The sequence below is a fragment of the Herpailurus yagouaroundi genome, unplaced genomic scaffold (assembly GCF_014898765.1).
Source record: "Herpailurus yagouaroundi ecotype Mexico unplaced genomic scaffold, PumYag 428, whole genome shotgun sequence".
Classification (NCBI taxonomy): Eukaryota; Metazoa; Chordata; class Mammalia; order Carnivora; family Felidae; genus Herpailurus; species Herpailurus yagouaroundi.
The window spans coordinates 1,557,658-1,576,222 of NW_024412645.1; the positions used below are offsets into that span (position 1 = coordinate 1,557,658).

Sequence of the window (18,565 nt, forward strand, 5' to 3'; positions counted from 1 at the left end):
GGGCATTCTCAGGTGGGCAGCTTGGTGGGGCAGGAGCCAAATTCTGGGGGAGCATCCAGCAAAAAAAGTCTGATGGGGGATCAGACATGCTTTGCCCGAGGCAGGAACCCCTGAAGGGAGAGCTGAGGGTGTGGGCGAGCCTTCCAGACTGAGGAATGGGGTGAAGGCAACCGTGGGGTGTTTGAAGCCAGAGGAAAGCCAGGAGGGCCCTTGGGTGATGCAGGTAATAGGTCACTGATGTTTGCTATTTCTTGTGAACAACTGAGTACACATTAGGTAGTCGTTAATAAAACCATTTCATAATGGAGGTTACAAAACAGAGACTTATTGTTCTTCAGGAAAGAATGACAAAATCTTGGCAGGAAGCCATGGATCAAAACTCTTGCTCAAAATGAGGTGGTTGGAAATAGGCCTTACCTTTCCAGAGGAATGGGGGCGGGGCCTGTCCTTCCCCAGGGCGTATCTCCTAACTGGAGAGCCCCACAGTCTTCCAGGGCAGGCAGGCGGATAAGCAGGGGGTACCGCTAGGGTTTTTTGAGGGCAGTTGGAAAGGCTCCCTTGCCCCCAAAACTCTACCTCAGTTCAGCTCACGTTCCAAGTCCCCAGGCCAGAAGGGACACCAGTGTGGGACAATCACAGCGGCCCAGAACAAGTCTTCAGCAGGGCTCCAGGCCATGGTCCTCCACAGTTTGTACAGCTCCTTTACATGCATCCCTGAAGCAGACAGGGATTATAGTCAGGAAACGAAGGCTCAGTGAGGGGGAGTGCCTTGGCCAAAGGCTGAGAATCCTGTGGCAGAGTTAGAACCAGCACCTGGGTTAGCTGCCAGGGGTGACCCGGCCCTGTGTTGCAAGGGAGGAGAGGGCCAATGCAGGCAGGTGTGTTCCTGCCAGGGAGGTCCAGCCTGGGCCAGAGGGCACACAGTGGGGCACAGTGGCACTGACCAGAGCCTGAGGAAGCTGCCTCTTTGTGGGTTGGGACAGTGCCAGCTCCGCTCCATGCCTACCGTGTGCCAGGCCCAAGCTGATGCGGGAAGCATCATCCCCTGTTTACTAATGAGGAGGGGGAGGCCTAGGGCAGGAAGTGATTTGTCATGTCTCACAACATAAAGAGGGGAAGGTAAGACGTGAAGTGGGGTTCAGGGGCGCCTGGCTGGCTCAGTTGGTTAAGCATCCGATTCTTGGTTTCAGCTCAGGTCATGACCTCACAGTTCATGAGTTCAAGCCCTGCATTGGGCTCTGCACTGGCAGTGTGGAGCCTGCTTGGGATTCTTTCTCTCTGTGCCTCCCTCACTCGCACTATCTCTCTCAAAATAAATAAACTCAAAGAAAAAAAGACGTGAAATGGTGTTCACCAATCCAGATAGGCCAGGTGCTGAGCACACTGGGTGAGCAGGCTTCACACTTGGTGACCTCAGAGAGCAGGCTTGAGCAGATGGCATTCAGCTAACATTGGCGATCTCTGCTCTTAGCCACCGGGGGGTAGTGTTGAGCCAACTGTGTCTCTTTCCCTGTGGCAGAAGCAAGAACCAGGCCCCTCAGCACCCCGCTCACGAAGGCTGGTTTTACAGGCGGGGTGAGGCAAAATTCACTGGGCCTGAGCTATTTGTGGGCCCATCTGGAGCAGCAGAAAGAGGTGGTCCCACCTTGGTTCAGATCCTGGTTCTGCCACTTGCCTGGCTTTCTTTCTAAACCCCTGCGGGCTCCATCTTCTATCCCGTGCCTGCCACCCTAGTAAGGGCCTCCATCATCTCTTGCTTGGATTATTAGAAAGGAGTCCATGAGTCTCCCTGTGCCCATTCCTACCACCTCCCATGAGAGTCCACAGGACAGCCAGACAAAATCTTTCTGAAATGAAAATCTGATCATCACTTCCTGTATAGGCCCTTCACTGGCTCCTCATTTCTCCCCCAGGGAAAGTTCAGTTTCATTGGTGGCTTATAAGGCTCTCTGTGACCTGGCTATGACACCCTCATTGCAGTTTCACCCAATGACTTGAATTCTATCAACGACTTGAATTCAATCTATCAGACTGGTTTCTGCGTCCCTGCTTTTGCTCATGCTGTTCCCTCAGTCTAGGACTCCCTTCCCAGTCTTGTTCTGTTCACCCTCAAGGTCCTTAGGGCCTTCTTTGCCTATCCAACCCCCCTAGTCTCTAGCAGAGTTAGAGTGTCTTCTGCATGCTCTTGGAGCAACAGGGCCAGTGTTTATCATGCAGTAGAGTCATTATCTGCCTTGTGTCTGTTTCCTATTCCCCACCAGCCACCAGTCCAGGCTACACTCCCCAGATGCTCAATGAAGCCTTGCAAAAACAATAGATAACCATTTACTGAGCACCTATGTAGGCCTGCTGCCCTTGTGCTATCTTGTTTAATCTTCATGGCAGCCTTGTCAAATAAATATAGTCATCTTGGTTATATAGGGGAGGAAAGTAAGTCTCAGAGACAGTTATTTGCTCAGTGATGGCATCAGTACTGGAATTCAGGGGGTGCTTGGGTGGCTCAGTCGGTTAAGCATCGACTTCAGCTCAGGTCATGATCTCACAGTTGTGGGTTCGAGTCTCGTGTTGGGCTCTGTGCTGACAGCTCAGAGCCTGGAGCCTGCTTCAGATTCTACCTATCTCTCCACCCCTCCCCAGTGCACACTCTGTCTCAAAAATAAATAAGCATTAAAAAAAAAAAAAAAGACTGGAATCTAGGATGTTTGACTCCAGAGCAAGGTGTCTCCCTTGCCCATCCACTCCCAGAAGTTGGGTCATACCAGGAGCATTGCCAAAAAGCGGAGCATAACAGCATGACTCAGCACCAGCAAGAGACCCAACGAGAGGGTTGGACAGCCACAGAACAGAGGAGTAGGAACCAGAAAGGAGTGGCTCGGCTAGCTGTGCCCTCGTCCTGGAGTGGATGGTAGGCTGGGTGACCAGCCTGACAATAACTGTAAAAGCCAACATTATTGGGGCACCTGGCTGGCTCAGCTGGAAGATCATAAAACTCTTGATCTTGGGGTGTAGAGATTACTTTAAAAAGTAAATAAACTTTAAAAAAAAATAAAATAAAAGCCAGCACTATTGGTCACTTACTGTGAGCCAGGCAGTGGGTGGTACTGGCTTCTAACCATTTCAGTAGCCCTATAAGAGGGGGATGTTATTTGCCCCAGTTTACAGGTGAGAAAACTGAGACTCAAAATCATACAGTACATTAAAGGTGAAGCCAGGATTCAAACCCAGGCACCCAGGCTATGTTTCAGTACCATCCATTTCTGAACTACTTGGGGATTATTTGCTCAGTGTTGGGAGAGGAATTAAGCTGCTTGGGTGGTTTTTTTGTGGTCACCCCCAGACTCAGCCTCCCCCACAGTACTCTTGGGCACTCCAGGTTTCCCAAGGGTGATAATAAAAACAGAGAGCAGTTTGGCATGAAGAACTCAGAATACTCAATACTCTTATGGTGCCCCCAGGTATTGTGAGAAGGGATATGCCAGCTCCTGCTCTGGAAAGTGTATAAGCTACCCTACTTTGCAGTCTCCTTCACTATCCGCCCCCATGTTCCTATCACCATAGCAACCCATTCCTATGATAAGCAGCATATGAGAGAAGGAAGGAAAGAGATTATGAACTTGACCAGTCCAGTTTTGTCACCAACTCAGAGAGTTCTTTGAGATCTCCTCCAGCGAGAGTTTTGATTCTCCGTGGCTCTTGGCACTCCATGGTGCAGACATCAGAAGCAACTGTACCACCAACATCGTCGTCACCACTGTTATACTTAATTTTATTCTTTGATCAAGAAAGGAAATTAAACAATGAGGAATATGTACCAGAAAAAAAAATTAGAGCTGCCAATTTCAGCCAGGTTGCAGAATACAAGCGTAGTATGCAAAAATCAGTTGTATTTCTACACATTGACAAGGAACATTCAAAAAATGAAATTAAGAGGGGCGCCTGGGTGGCTCAGTCGGTTAAGAGCCCGACTTCAGCTCAGGTCACGATCTCGCGGTCCGCGAGTTCGAGCCCCGCGTCAGGCTCTGGGCTGATGGCTCAGAGCCTGGAGCTTGCTTCCGATTCTGTGTCTCCCTCTCTCTCTGCCCCTCCCCCGTTCATGCTGTGTCTCTCTCTGTCTCAAAAATAAATAAACGTTAAAAAAAATGAAATTAAGAAAACAATTTCATTTACATCAGCATCAAAAAGTAAAATACTCAAGAATAACCTTAACTAAAGTAGTGCACGATTTGTACACTGAAAACCACAAAATATTGTTGAAGGAAATTAAAGACTACATAAGTGAAAAGACACCTATGTTTATGTTTCAGAAGGCTTAATACTGTGAAGGTGGCAATATTCTCTAAAGTGATCCACAATTTCAGTGCAATCTCTACCAAAATCCCAACTGCTTTTTTTTGCAGAAGTGGACAAGCTGATCCCAAAGTTCATGTGGAAACACAAGACACTCAGAATAGCCCAAACAATCTTGGAAAAGTAAAATGAAGTTAGGGAGGACTCACACTTCCTGATTTCAAATTTAATACTAAGCTGCTGTAGTCAAAAACAATGTGGTACTGGCATAACGATAGACATACAGACCAATGGAATAGAATTGAGAGTCCAAAAATCCACTCAACTATGGTCAAGTGATTTTCAACAAGTGTACAAAGACCATTCAATGGGAAAAGAATAATCTCTTCAACAAATAGTGCTGGGACAAGTGTACTACAACATGGATGAACCTTAAAAACATTATGCCAAGTGAAAGAAGCCAGTCTCAAAAGACTCTATGATTCTCTTCATATGAAATATTCGGAACAGGGAAATCTATAGAGATAGAAAGTAGATTTGTAGTTGCCAAAGGCTGGAGTAGGGGAGCAGGGAATGAGAAATGACTGCTAACGGGTACAGGGGTTGTTTTTGGGGGGGGGGGTGATGAAAATGTTCTGTAATTAGATAGTAGTGATAGTTGCACAACCTTGTGAATATACTAAAAATCACTGAATTTACACTTCAAGGATAGTGAATTTATGGTATGTGAATTATTATTTATTTTTGAGAGAGAGAGAGCGTGCAAGAGGAGGAGGGGCCGAGAGACAGGGAGAGAGAGGATCTGAAGCAGGCTACACGCTGAAAGCAGAGAGCCCAACACAGGGCTTGAACCCATGAACCATGAGATCATGACCTGAGCCAAAGTTGGATGTTTAACTGACTGAGCCACCCAGGTACTCCTAAAGTTTTTTAATTTAAGAAGGAGACAAAACTGCCCAAAAGTATAGATGGGAAGTATACTGTCTCAGATTGCTACCCAGAGTGTCATCAGAACTCTGGTGAGGCACCCCCAATTCCCCTCCACCTCCCCTTTTCAGGCCATCCCCATCTCACCTTACAGCCATCTGAACCCTTCCTACTTGCCTCTCCCCAGCAACAGTCACCCCATGGTGATGCTTCTCCTGGGCCCCCTCTGTACTCACCCAACTGGTTCTGGTATGACTTATTTAGGGGAAGGTAGGCAGAAATATGACCATGCTGGGGCCCAAGGGGCCTGAGGGGCAGCCTTTTCACATTTCCTAGTAACCGCCTAGAAGGAGGGATTCCAGGGCGTGGTGTGGGTGGCCCCATCTGCCCCCCGCCACTGTTTGCTTCTGTGGCTGTTGCCATGTTCCCCTGAGAGTTTGGCAAGCTAGTAGCTAAACACAATCTGGGGATTTACTTGGAGAAGACATGTACTGGGTTTGGGGGTTGGAGGTTCTCCTTTGCCAGGGCCTTTGTTTCAGAGGAGGAAAATTAATTCTGCTGGCCTCAAAACACTCTGTAGCCCGAGGGGTGTGGACCCAGGCTTCCTAGCACACGATGATGATTTAGACCATTTATTGAGCACTTACAATGTTCCAGACACAATGTGCCTGGAACAAATGTGCCTTCCAAGGGAAGGCGAGGTTGGGCTGTGGTTCTGCTGCAGATTCCACAATCAAACAGGCTTGGGTCCATATCTTGGCTCCCCTTTTCCTGGCTGAGTGACCTCAGAAAATTTTCTTAATCTCTCTGATCTTCCATTTGTTTGTAGAATGGGGATACCCTCATCTATTTCCAAATGGTCCCATAACGATGCAATAATACTCAGAGGAAATGCTCCACAAATGGGAGACTGTGAGCTCCATGCAGGCAGAGACCTAATCCATCTTGTTTACGGCAATATCTCCAGCATTGCACACACTCCTCACTTTCCCACCCCCATGACTTTGCCCATGCTGGTCCCTCCACCTGGAATGCCCTTTCCTCTACTCCAATCCACTAACTCACATCCTTCCTTTCGCTCAAATACCACTTGCATCCCATTGGGGTGACTTCTGTGTCTGGGTCCTCTCCCTGATTAGGACGGAAACTCCTGGAGCTGAGACTGTGCAACAACAGAGCACTTAATTGCCTGGGCTTAACTCTGGCTAAGTTACTTAACTTCTCTATACCTCAGTTTGCTTGTCTGTAAAACGGGCTTAATAATTGTACCTAACCCTAGGGGTGTTTGAGGCTTCAACGAGGTAATGCATTTAGGATGGAGCTTGGCATGGGATAAGCCTTCAATAAGTGTAGTGAACCTGCACTGTTCAATATGGTAGCCACAAACCACATGGGGTGATTTAAAGTAAAATTCATTAAAATTAATCAAAATTGAATTTAATTCAATTCACACTTATATTTCCCAGCCTCACTAACCATTTTCCTATCTAACTAGAAGCTACCAAATATGTCCAATAGGACAGCCCAAATACAGAACATTTCCATCATTGTGGAAAGTTCTATTGGATGCTGCTATGAATGATGATGCTGTGGGCGCAATAGGCACTCCTCCTGACTCTCCCTGCCCTGCCTCTGATGTCCCTAGAAATAACTGGGGCACCTCACATTAGAGGGATGAGGGAGAGAAAGGAGACTGGTGGGAAATAGGCAGGATTAGGGGCTAATGAGAGAGCAGTGGAGAAACCCAATCTCCATCTGCCACCAGTCTGGCAGGAAGTGGGTGCGGACAGCAGCCGGGGCTTTGCAGAAAGACGCTGGAATGTGAAGTGGGGTGGGGCTGAGGTGTGGAGTTACCTAACTGCTCCTGAGTATGCCTGGCCAGGTGCCTCAGATGGAAGGAGATGGCCAAAGATGTCCCCCCTTCTCCTGGGCCAGACTCTATCAGGGCCCAGAGCAAAGAAGGTGTGCAGCACTAACTGATGTCAGCTGGCCTAAAGAAGTCCCAAGATAGTCCAGGGATGGGAACACAGGATGCTTACAGACAGGGAACCTGGGAGAGCCCTGGGCTAGCCCAGGGGCCATTTCAGCCCACCTGGACCACCTCAAGTCCTGGAAGAGGTGACCACATGGATATGCTGTGATCTCAATCAGATGCACTTCTGGTTTCTTTATAGGTAGCCATTGACAATATGGCCTCTGCTTTCTTGGAGTTTCTGGCAGCTGGACAAGAATAATCCCTTAGATGTTATGACCCTTGACAGTCTATATGTCTCCTTAGATCTTCTCTCTGACTGCATAAGGACAGGGCAAGCACTGATAGCCCCATTCCATAAATGAGACAAGCGACACTCAGAGATGTTACCCTGAAGGGGATGTCTCATAGAGGAATGGGGAGGAGGGCCGGGCCTCGCAGGCATTTCTAATGGTGGAACATCAAGCAGCATGACAGAAATCAAAAGGCAGGGAAATCCTCTGGGCTTCTTTCATCACCTCGCATACTTGGTGGACACCCCTCACTGATCAGGCGTTTGAAATCCGAAGGGTGCCTCGGTGGCTCAGTAGGTTAAGCATCCGACTTGACTCTGTCTCCTTAGATCAGGTGACAGATTTTGGCTCAGGTCATGATCTCACAGTTTGTGAGTCTGAGCCCTGTGTTGAGCTCTGTGCTGACAGTATGGAACCTGCTTGGGATCCTCTCTCTCTCCCTCTCCCTCTCTGCCCCTACCCAGCTTGTGCACACTCTCTGTTAAATAAATAAACATTTAAAAAATCTCAAAAAACACCCTCACTGTCCCCCAAGACTATCAATATGTACCACCTCTCCCTAAGGGCCCAGGGCATGAGGGATCGCAGTGATGGGAAAGCAGGCAACAGGGTGGGGGTGCTCAGCCCTTCCTCATGCTGAAGGTTCAGGGTCAGCATTGCATCATAGAAATCCTATGATCCTGTGGAAAAAAACAAACCTTCAGCAAGGACACATTTGAGTTCCATTTTTCTGCCCTAGCCTGTCTCTTCTTAAATATGGATACCTGGTGAAAAAGGATGTGAGTTTCCCACCCCCAACAAACTGAATGAATTATTTACTGGATTGGCCAAGTCCCTGACTCTTACCAGTCAGAACTGGGTGTAGGGGGTGACCTTTGCATAACTCCAGGTGTGGGGTCTCTTCATTAGGGAGATGGGGAGACTGAGGATGGGAGAGAAAGAGTGCCTGCAGGGAGAAGTCCTCACTCCTCCTGACATTGCCCCCTTCTCTAGAGGTCTGGGAGCATGGATGGAGGTTTTACAGGCACCCAGCCTGGACAACCATGCCCTCTGGCATGCTATCCTGTGCCCGCCTGCCCCCCAGACCTGTCTCAGAGCCAAGCACGGGATCTCACTTAATCCCAATTATGTAACGTGCAATCCAACAGTTGGCTAAGGAGGAGGGGCCTGGAGCCACACCCAGGAGTGGGGCAAAAGGCTCTAGCTGGGTCAGGGCCACAGATCAAGCTTGGCTTCTGCCTGAAGCGTCCCCCACTCCTCCAGCCGCAACCAGACACGATGAGTGGCCGAGTCGGAGACCTGAGCCCCAAGCAGGCAGAGACCCTGGCCAAGGTGAGAGACCCTTTCCCTGGACCCCCAGAAGAAAAAGGTTGAGGGGCAAAGGGAGGAGGTGGCCAGAGCCCTGGCCCACTCTGTTGGCTTAGAGTGTCTTTGATATTTTCCCTTTACTGTCACCTTACCCAGGGCCATGCTCCAAAGCGGCCAGTGACATCAGCTCTGTCCAGGGCAGGAGTTGATGGAACAGTACCGCATCCAAGCAATAATAGTGTGTGCACCAGATCAAACTTGACTTCTCATGTAGGAACCAGAACTAGAGAGCTCTACCAAACAGCTGCCCCCTTCCTATCCCTCCCAGGCCCCTTAGGTGGGAGACTAAGGATGCTAATGGTCTGCACCTCTGAGTCTGTTCCCCCTCCTTCCCCAGGACCCTGAAAGACAACCTGTCTGGAAGAGCGAGATAGGGCAGGGTGTGTTGTCATCCCCATGGTCAATGGGGAAGGGGACACGTAATCACTAACCATGCTTTTGTAGAAAATGGAATGAAAAAAGGCAGAAGCCTTGGTGAGTCAGCACATGGAAAGAACTATGGATACCTCCATACTCCAATCCACTTGCCCACATCCCACCCACTCATTTATCTTTTCTTTCATCCAACCCTGCACCCCACCCACCCATCTATCCATCCCCCCTGCTCTCTATTCACCCACCAATCTCTTCTTTCTCTACTCAACTATCTCTCTCTCCTTCCATCCATTGATTTCTCCTTCCTTCTTTTTCCATCCACCCACCCATTCCTCTATTCATTCTTCTTTCTATTCATTTACTTAGCATCTATCCTTACTTGCATTCACCTACCCATCTATCCATATATCCATCCAATGATCCATCTCTCCTTCTACCCATCTGCCCACCCATCCTTCCACCATTATGCACCAGACTGCATGTGTAAGAGAAGGGATGATGAAAATAATTATTGGGTCTGGAGGCAAAGGCTAAGTGCAGAAGCCACTTTAACCAGCATCTCCCTTCCCAGTTCCGAGAAAATGTGCAGGATGTGTTGCCTGCCCTGCCCAATCCTGATGACTATTTCCTTCTGCGCTGGCTCCGAGGTGAGGGCAGAGGTTGGGGGGTGGGGGGCAGATCAGGCTGAGGGGCAGCAAGAGGGGCCTTGTCCCAACTGTTCCACAACAACTCATGGCTCTCAGAATCCAGCCATGCCATCTCACTTCATATGTTCAGGTCCAGGAGAAGGGAGGGTGCAGAGAATGAAGGTCCTTCCCCGGGCCCCCAGTGCCATGCCTAGCTCCTCACAGCCCAGAACGAGGACGAGGTAACCACAAGGTAGCCTCTCTGTCGCCTCACACCTTCCTTCCATCTTCACACAGCTCGAAATTTTGACCTGCAGAAATCAGAGGCCATGCTCCGCAAGGTGAGATGCATCCACCCCCGAAGATTTGGGGAAAGGCTTTGTGGGGGGCAATCCATGTCTTGAGCCCCCATCTCAGAGGTGCTGGGAGCCTGTGAGACCTTACCTCTCCTCTCTCTTTCAGTACATGGAGTTCCGGAAGTCCATGGACATTGATCACATCCTTGATTGGCAGCCCCCAGAGGTGAGCCAACCATCCCCCCCCCACACACACACACATCCCAAGTTTTTACAGACACAGCATTCAAACAGCCTCTGGCTCACTGGAAAGCATGAGTGAAGTCCAGAAAGCCTGGGAAGCTTGTGGAACTGCCCACAGGCCTACAGGCACCTCTCCTATGATAATTATGAATATTTCCTGGGTGTTTATGAGATTCTGACCTGAGTTAAAACTTTAGTCGCATGAACTTATTTAGTCCTCACAGCTCAGTGAGGTGGGTGCAAGTGTCCCCATTTTACAGATGCAGACACTGAGGTCCAGCAAAGGTTAAGCAGCCTACCCAAAGTCCCACAGCCCCAATGTGGAGCTGGGATTTGAATTCATGAAGCTGGGTTCTTCACCACCACAGTCAGCTTGTGCCTCTGAACCCTCACCTCTAGGGTCTTGCTCAGAACATCCTGTCTGGTGGGAAAGAAACTTAACCCACTGAGGAGTTGGAGAGAACAGTCCCACCCACTGGCACCTTAGTAAAACAATGGACATGGTTGCATTTGTAGAGCGTGAACTGTGGGCCAGTCACTGATACTGGGGAGTTTCCCCAACAGTCCCCTAAGGGAGGAAGTATCTAAACCATTTTACAGAAGAGGGAATGGAATGGGACTCAGAGAGATAGTGTCACTTGTTCAAGGATGCACAACAAGGAAGCAGTAGTGTCTGTATTTGAAACAGACATGTTGACCTTCAGAATCCATGTTTCCCATCACGAAACCTAACTTCTCTCAATGGAAAAGAACGTGGGAGATGTTGGGGGGGGGTACTCCAGAACATTAAGGACTCCAGAAGCCTTCAGCCAGGCCCAGGTAAGGCCTGGTTCTGCCATGTACTCATTGTAAGGCCCTCCCCTGAAGGTCCCTTAGTTTTCTCACCTGGACAATAGTGCCACCTTCAGGGAAGGGACAGTGATTGTATCATGTTGTGTGTAGGCTTGGGCCACCCAAGTTAACCTAGTCTGGGGGTCTCCGGGAGGTGAATAATGCCAAGTTCTGTGTATCTTTTCCATGCCCAGGTGATCCAGAAGTACATGCCTGGAGGCCTGTGTGGCTATGACCGGGATGGCTGCCCCGTGTGGTATGACATCATTGGACCGCTTGACCCAAAGGGCCTGCTCTTCTCAGTCACCAAGCAGGACTTGCTTAAGACCAAGATGAGGGACTGCGAGCGCATCTTGCATGAGTGTGACCTGCAGACAGAGCGGGTAAGGCCAGCTCCTGTGTGGGGAGGTGAGGCTGCCAGGGAACATGGTCCCAGGAATACAGCTGTGCTCTCTACTATCACCATCAAAGGACTCTGGAGTTAAATTTCAGCTCTGCTGCTTCCTAGCTGTGTGGTCTTGGAGAGTGGTCTCCCCTCTCTGAGCCTGTTCCTCACCTATAAATAATAAATAATGGTTGCAAAGATTAAATGAGATAATGCAAATGTATGGCCCAGCACACAGAGCCTCATGCATATTTCTCAACCCTAGTTACTGGTATTCCCTCTGAGGCTGCCCCTTCTGTTCCTTCTGTCTGGATAACTCTACTTCCAGCACACCCCTACCTCCCACACTCCCCTTGGCTCTTTCCCTTCTATCTTTCATATCTCAAACTTAGATGTCACCTTCTCTGATGTCCCCGTCATATATGGGTTAACATATATTCTCACAGTTCCTGTGCTGTTTATTTGCAGCATCTATCTCAGAACTTATAGTGATCTAGTTGCTTGTCAGTCTCTCTAAGCAGGCTGTGAACCCTTTGAGGACCAGAACTGTGGATTATTGAGTATTATATGTTATACTCTCAGTGTCTGGCACAAAATAGGTGCTTCATAAATATCAGTTGGACAAATGGAGGGATGAATGGTTGATTGAATGGCAGTAAGAAAGGATGGATGGGTGAATTGATGGATGGGTGGGCCAATTAATGGATGAATGGACAAATGGATGGATGGATGGATTATAAATGGATAATGGATGAATGGATGGAGGGATGGGTGGGTGGATGTGTGGGTAAATGCATTCACTGTTTTGTTCATTTGTTCAGAGTAGGGGACAGGAAGAATCTCTGAGGGGTCATGTGCTAGGGTCACCATTTCCCAAGTTTTGAGCCTGCACCCTAAACCTGGGTACTGGTCTTTGTTTTCATCCTTGCAGCTGGGAAAGAAGATTGAGACCATTGTGATGATATTTGACTGCGAGGGCCTGGGACTGAAGCACTTCTGGAAACCTCTGGTGGAAGTGTACCAAGAGGTGAGGAGAAGGCCCCTGGGTGACCCCTGCCTACTTTAATGATGAGTTCGGTCTGCAGTGACCTTCTTGCTCACTCAGAGCCAGGATTTGGTAAAAGACAGTGGACTTTCTGGGCCCCAGCACTGTGACTCAGGACCTAAATGGCCTTAATGTGTTTCCTGAAAGAGCCCACAAATCAGGCCTCAGATTCAACACTGTACTGACACCACCAGGACCACCTTCTGCCAACCCTTCCCAGCTCTGTCATCCCTAGCTCTGTGACTCCAGCAAGTCACTTCACCCCTCCATGTTTCAGTTTCCTCACCTACAAAATGGGGACACTGATATTCTGCATTTCAAAGGGATGTGGGGATATTCCAGTGAGTTGATATATAAAATGTGTACACAGTGCTTGGCAAATAATGAACATTTAATATATAATAGTCATTAATATTGCTATACTATAATTACTATAAGATTTACTCTAAAAATAATTATTATTAAAATGTGGTTGTTATAGTCTGAGGTGCGAAGCTGTCCTCCAGAGGCCAGTGGAGGTGATGAAAAGAAGGGAAACCCTCTATCTCTCTTTGAACACTCCAGATGGGAGATTGCAAAGGTGATGGGGATAGGAGAAGATGAGATGTAGGCTCTGATGGGGTCTTTCTTGGTTCCACAGTTCTTTGGCCTCCTTGAAGAGAATTACCCGGAGACCCTGAAGTACATGCTCATTGTGAAAGGTGTGGCAAGTGACTTCACTTTTTCGTACCTCTGTTTCCTCATTTGAGCCCTGGGGACAACAAAAGTGCCTTCTTTCCTGGGTAGTAGTGAGGCAGGTTGGTTGCTTGGCTTCATAAAAATCCCTTAGAGTGCTTGGAACAAAGTAAGTGCTCCATAAATAGCGATTTCTATGGTTGGCCTTACTGCAAGAAGAGGCAGTTCCAACACTAGCTCTTCTAGGAATCCTCCCTCTTTTCTCCCACCCACATTGATCTCTCCATTCCCAAACTGCTTGTGGTACTGGCATCTGGAACATTCAAGTCTGGCCTCTCCTGTCTGCTGTCTTCTGGAGGCCTCTAGTTGTCTTATGTGTGTTCATCCTGGTTTTTTTCCTGAGTTGTCTGCTCCTTGAAGGCAGGGCCTCTGATTTTCCACTTCTGTTGTATCTTTTGTAGGCCTGGGACCATGTGGATGTTCAATAGGTATTTGTGTTGTTGTTTGAGTGGATTGGTAGATGGAAGGGTGTGTGGATATTTGATGGTTGGCTGGTTAATTGGTTGATTTGTTGATTAGCTGCTTAGTTGATTGTCTAGTTTACTGGCAAGTTGGTTGGCTGTCTAGTTGAATGACTGGTGTTTGGTTGGATAGTTTGGTTGGTTGGTTGGTTGGTTGGTTGGGTGACTGGTTGGTTTGTTGTATAGTTGTTAGTTTGGTTGACTGAGTGATCAGCTGGCATTTTTGGTTGAGTAGGTAAGTGAGTAGCTAGTTGGCAGATTGGTTGGTTGGCTGACTGGTTTGTTGTTTGGCTAGATCTTCTGCTGGCTGCAGAAGGTAATTGGCTGGGTGGTTAGCTGGTTGTTTAACAGGCTGATGGGTTTTCTGGTTGGCTGATTTGATAATTGGTTGTTTGACTATTTCGTAGGTTGGCTGACTGGTCGGTGGTTAACTGGTGGGCTGAATAGAAGATAAGTTGATTGGCCATTCTGTTGGTTTGTTGATAGATTGGATGAATGATTGGGTGGTTGGTTGCTTGCTTGCTTGTTGGCTGGTTGACCAGTTGTTGAATGGTTTGTCAGGTGCAGGGCATTTTCCAATTCATGACTCCTCCATATGATTGGCTATGAATGTTATGGAGAGAATGGCCCAATGGAATTATTTTCTCCTCCATTATCTCTGCTTATATCTCTCCAGCCACCAAACTGTTCCCCGTGGGCTACAACCTCATGAAGCCCTTCCTGAGTGAAGACACTCGCAGAAAAATTATAGTATTGGGAAGTAAGTAATTCCAGTTCTATCCCCTGAGCTCTGTGCCACTTAGACTCAGAAATGTGTCCCCAAAAGTGAAGCAAAATGTATTTTACATGACAAAGTCTTTCCAGTTACCTCTGCTTCATTCCCTGTCTTTGGTGACTAAGGCCTTCACACCTTCTTCCTTATCAGTTTCAGTTTGGTTGATAGTCAATCAACCAATGAGCCTATGAGCCTCATTTTCCTTTCAACACTCAACACCTCAGTGCTTCTAAAGCCAATTTGGGCTGGGGAGGATGAGGAGGAACAGTAGAAGAGAAGATGTGATTCAGAGAAGGAAAGGTCAATAAATGCCACTTATGTGCTGTATGGTCCCCCACAAGGTCCTTGACCTCATAAGGCTTTAAAGTCTCCTTGAGAGGGGAACCTGGGTGACTCAGTAGGTTAAGCATCCAGCTTTGGCTCAGGTCATGATCTCATGATTTGTGGGTTTGAGCCCCACATCAGGCTCTGTGCTGACAGCTCAGAGCCTGGAGCCTGCTTTAGATTCTGTCTCCCTCCCTCTCTACCCCTCCCCCACTCACGCTCTGTCTCTCTCAAAAATAAACATTTTTAAAAAATAAAGTCTTCTTGAGACAATTAGATAATTCTTATCTTCATTACTCATGACTGGAAGACCCTCAAAAATGTGCCAACCCATCACCTAGGAGGAAACATGTTTCCATAGCAACATAATGTTGGAAGACACTTCCTGCAGTCTGAGGCCTGGGAAGCTGAGGAATTGGCCCTGGAAGCCTAATCCTTGTAGGGTTTCTCCCCAAGCTCAGGTCCCCCTGGTGGGAATGAGGGGCTGACAAGTCCCCTCCATGCCTGGTAACAACTCTTCAACCCCTCTGCCCACAGGCAACTGGAAGGACGGTTTGCTGAAACTAATCAGTCCCGAGGAACTGCCTGTTCAGTTTGGGGGGACTCTGACTGACCCAGATGGGAACCCCAAATGTTTAACTAAGGTATGAAGAGCCCCAGACAGGGGAGGGGAAAGGAATAGAGCTGAGTTCCTTTCTCACCCATTCATTCATTCCACAAATGTCTATGGAGAAACCCCTGTGAGCCAGGTATTGAGCTAGACAGTCCCAGCCCTACCATCACCGAGCTCTCAGAAGCTGTATAGGCAAACAAGAAATGAGGAAAATTTGACTCAGAGGGATGAACTGGAAGGGGAAGTTTCCAGAAGAGGCCTTGACCCTGTAGGGTCAGGGAAGGTTCCCCAGGGGGTAGGAGAAGACAGGGTGAGCAGGATACTTCCAGAAGATGTTGAAAGCATCTCAAGCAGATGAAACAGCACAAACAATGCAATGGCCAAAATAGAGAAGCAAGCCCATTTTGTCCTGTGTCTGCAGATTAACTACGGTGGGGAGATCCCCAAGTCCATGTATGTGCGGGACCAAGTGAAGACTCAGTATGAGCACTCAGTGCAGATCAACCGTGGCTCCTCACACCAGGTGGAATATGAGATTCTGTTCCCAGGCTGTGTCCTCAGGTAAGCGCCAGGCCACCAACCCATCCCTGGCTGTGTCTTAGACCCTCAAGTTCCCATCAGACTGAGCAGGAACTTGTCCTCCTCCCGCTCATCCAGGTGGCAGTTCTCATCCGATGGTGCAGACATTGGTTTTGGTGTTTTCCTGAAGACCAAGATGGGGGAGCGACAGAGGGCTGGGGAGATGACAGAAGTGCTGCCCAGCCAGCGCTACAATGCCCACATGGTGCCTGAAGACGGGAGCCTCACCTGCTCAGAAGCTGGTGTATGTAAGTCTACACTGGCTGGGCCCCAGCTCTGGAAGGCCACCTGTCTCACAGTTTAGAGGGAGAAAAAGAGGATCAGTAACCACCCCCTTCCCCAGGAACATACAGCCTAGGTTAGTGCTATTCATTCACACAGTTGTTCATTCAGGCCCCACTCTCAAGCATTTGCTACACACCAAGAGCCAGAGACACATAGGCCTTGCAGGGAGTGAGAGCACTCAGGACACAGGCAGAGAATAGGGCAGATGCAACATTTTGCAGGAGGAAACTGGGGCTCTGAGAAGTAAATCAACTTGTCCAGAGCCACAGAGCTGAGTGTGATGCCAGGGTCCCACCTCAGCTTCATGGTAGCTGCATTACACTGGGCAAAATCTTACCAATCCAGACCCTTAGCTTGCTCATCTGTGAAGCAGAGGTTACAAACCCTGCCTTTTGGGGTGGTTGTGAGGAAGTAGAGGGTGTGCACAGGCCTTATCCAGCATCTCACTTTATCCAAGGAGGCTGAGAGGCCTTTGACATTCTCAACTGCCCACCCCACACCTCTATCATGCGATGTCCAGGTGTAGAGACAATAGGATGGAATGGCCATTGTTCTCATTGTCGGTTGGAGCAACTAAAGCCAGCCTGGGCACATGCCAAGAGGAGGTCAGTGTCTGTTTACAGACATGGCTCAAGGGTGACAGCTCCCATGGGAAAGGGACAGGAGTAGTGAGAACTTGCCCCAGCTTAGCAAACACAGCAATTAGGAACAGAGCCTGTCATCCTTCCGGTGGCCAGGGCAGAGACATGGGGAGTATGAAGCCAGATCTAACTACCCATCTGTCCATTTTTTTCCCCCAGATGTCCTGCGCTTTGACAACACTTATAGCTTTGTTCACGCCAAGAAGGTCAGCTTCACAGTGGAGGTGCTGCTCCCAGACGAGGGCATGCAGAAGTATGACAAGGAGCTCACCCCTGTCTAGGCAGCCCCCTAACTTCTCAGAGACCCCTGACCCTCTCCTTTGTCTATCTATATACTATCCCCTCAGAAATTGATCATTACTCCTCTTGACACTGAGACTAGTGTGTAGAGAAAAAGCTGCCTTGGGGAAGACTTATATGCTGTGGTTAGATCAGGAAAGGTATGAGAGGCACAGTTTTTGAGGATGCCAAGATTGCATAGGGGAAGAAGCAAGGCAGAAGCAAGAGGTGAATGTCACTGAAACCCAAGAAATAGGAAATGAATCCTTAGCTTTTGTCCTCACTTCTTCTAAGGCATTTGTGTGTGTGTTTGAATTTCTTCCCTATCATCTATGAGCCACGTGGGTTACAGGTATATCTAAATTCTTTTTACTTCTACTCCATATACAGTAGATGGTCAGTGTATACTTGTGAAGTTGAATTAAGGTAATGAGCAAGTAATTCACGGGTATGCCTGACAAGAAGGAACCTTACCCGGAGCAGGTTTCAGCACCTCGGACAGAGACAGGGCTGTGGAAGCAGGGGACTCTCCTGCAGGACCCAGGTGATCTAGCCCCCAGGTTTCTGGGAGTGGCTGCCCCCGCAGGTAGGTAGGAGATGCCTGCATAAGGCTTTGTCTGACTCAGCACACAGCTTTCCCAACCCATCACTCTGACCCTTACCCTTTTCCCTTGGAATTCACAGCTTATATTTTAAACAATTAAAGAAATTTTACTGGAAGCAAAGGAAGTCCTATCTGGTTCTAGCTGCTGCCTGGCAGTAAAAATTTAAAAATCGCAGCTATCATCTGGTAAGTGATGTCTTGCATATCACACATGGTGCCAAGTGCTTAATGAATTTAGCCCATTTCACACTCAAACCTTCCCTGGGACCACTTATCATGGCCATCTTATGGATAGAAAACTAAGGCTTAGAGAGGTGAAGTCACTCCCAACGTCATACAACTCTTAAGTGGCAGATTCAAGATCCAGGGTTTTTGTTGTTGTTGTTGTTGTTGTTGTTGTTGTTTCTTTATTCCAAAGACATTGCTTTTAATTGTCCCTTAATACCACTTCCTAAGAGCCTACTTACACAAAGAAGGAGAGAAGGAATGATTTGTTTGTCCTAGAGCTTCCAGTAGATGTGTCCTTAGTTGACACCCAGGACAAAGTATGTATTATGCCCATTGGGAAGCTGAGGCAATAGAGACCCACCAGTACTCAACTGCATAATGTTTGTTCAAGGA

At 48.3% G+C, this 18,565-nt stretch overlaps 1 protein-coding gene across 1 annotated transcript; it reads left to right on the plus strand.

The window, feature by feature from the left end:
• The first annotated feature begins 8,683 nt into the window (after positions 1 to 8,683).
• On the plus strand, positions 8,684 to 18,069 carry LOC121022611 (SEC14-like protein 3). The gene is made up of 12 exons (XM_040463895.1): positions 8,684 to 8,811; positions 9,794 to 9,869; positions 10,146 to 10,189; positions 10,311 to 10,370; positions 11,413 to 11,601; positions 12,535 to 12,630; positions 13,289 to 13,349; positions 14,521 to 14,604; positions 15,481 to 15,587; positions 15,978 to 16,117; positions 16,214 to 16,383; positions 17,221 to 18,069. The coding sequence occupies exons 1-12, from the start codon at positions 8,758 to 8,760 to the stop codon at positions 17,340 to 17,342; spliced, it is 1,203 nt and encodes a 400-aa protein (XP_040319829.1). The 5' UTR covers positions 8,684 to 8,757; the 3' UTR covers positions 17,343 to 18,069.
• The last annotated feature ends 496 nt before the right edge of the window (positions 18,070 to 18,565 follow it).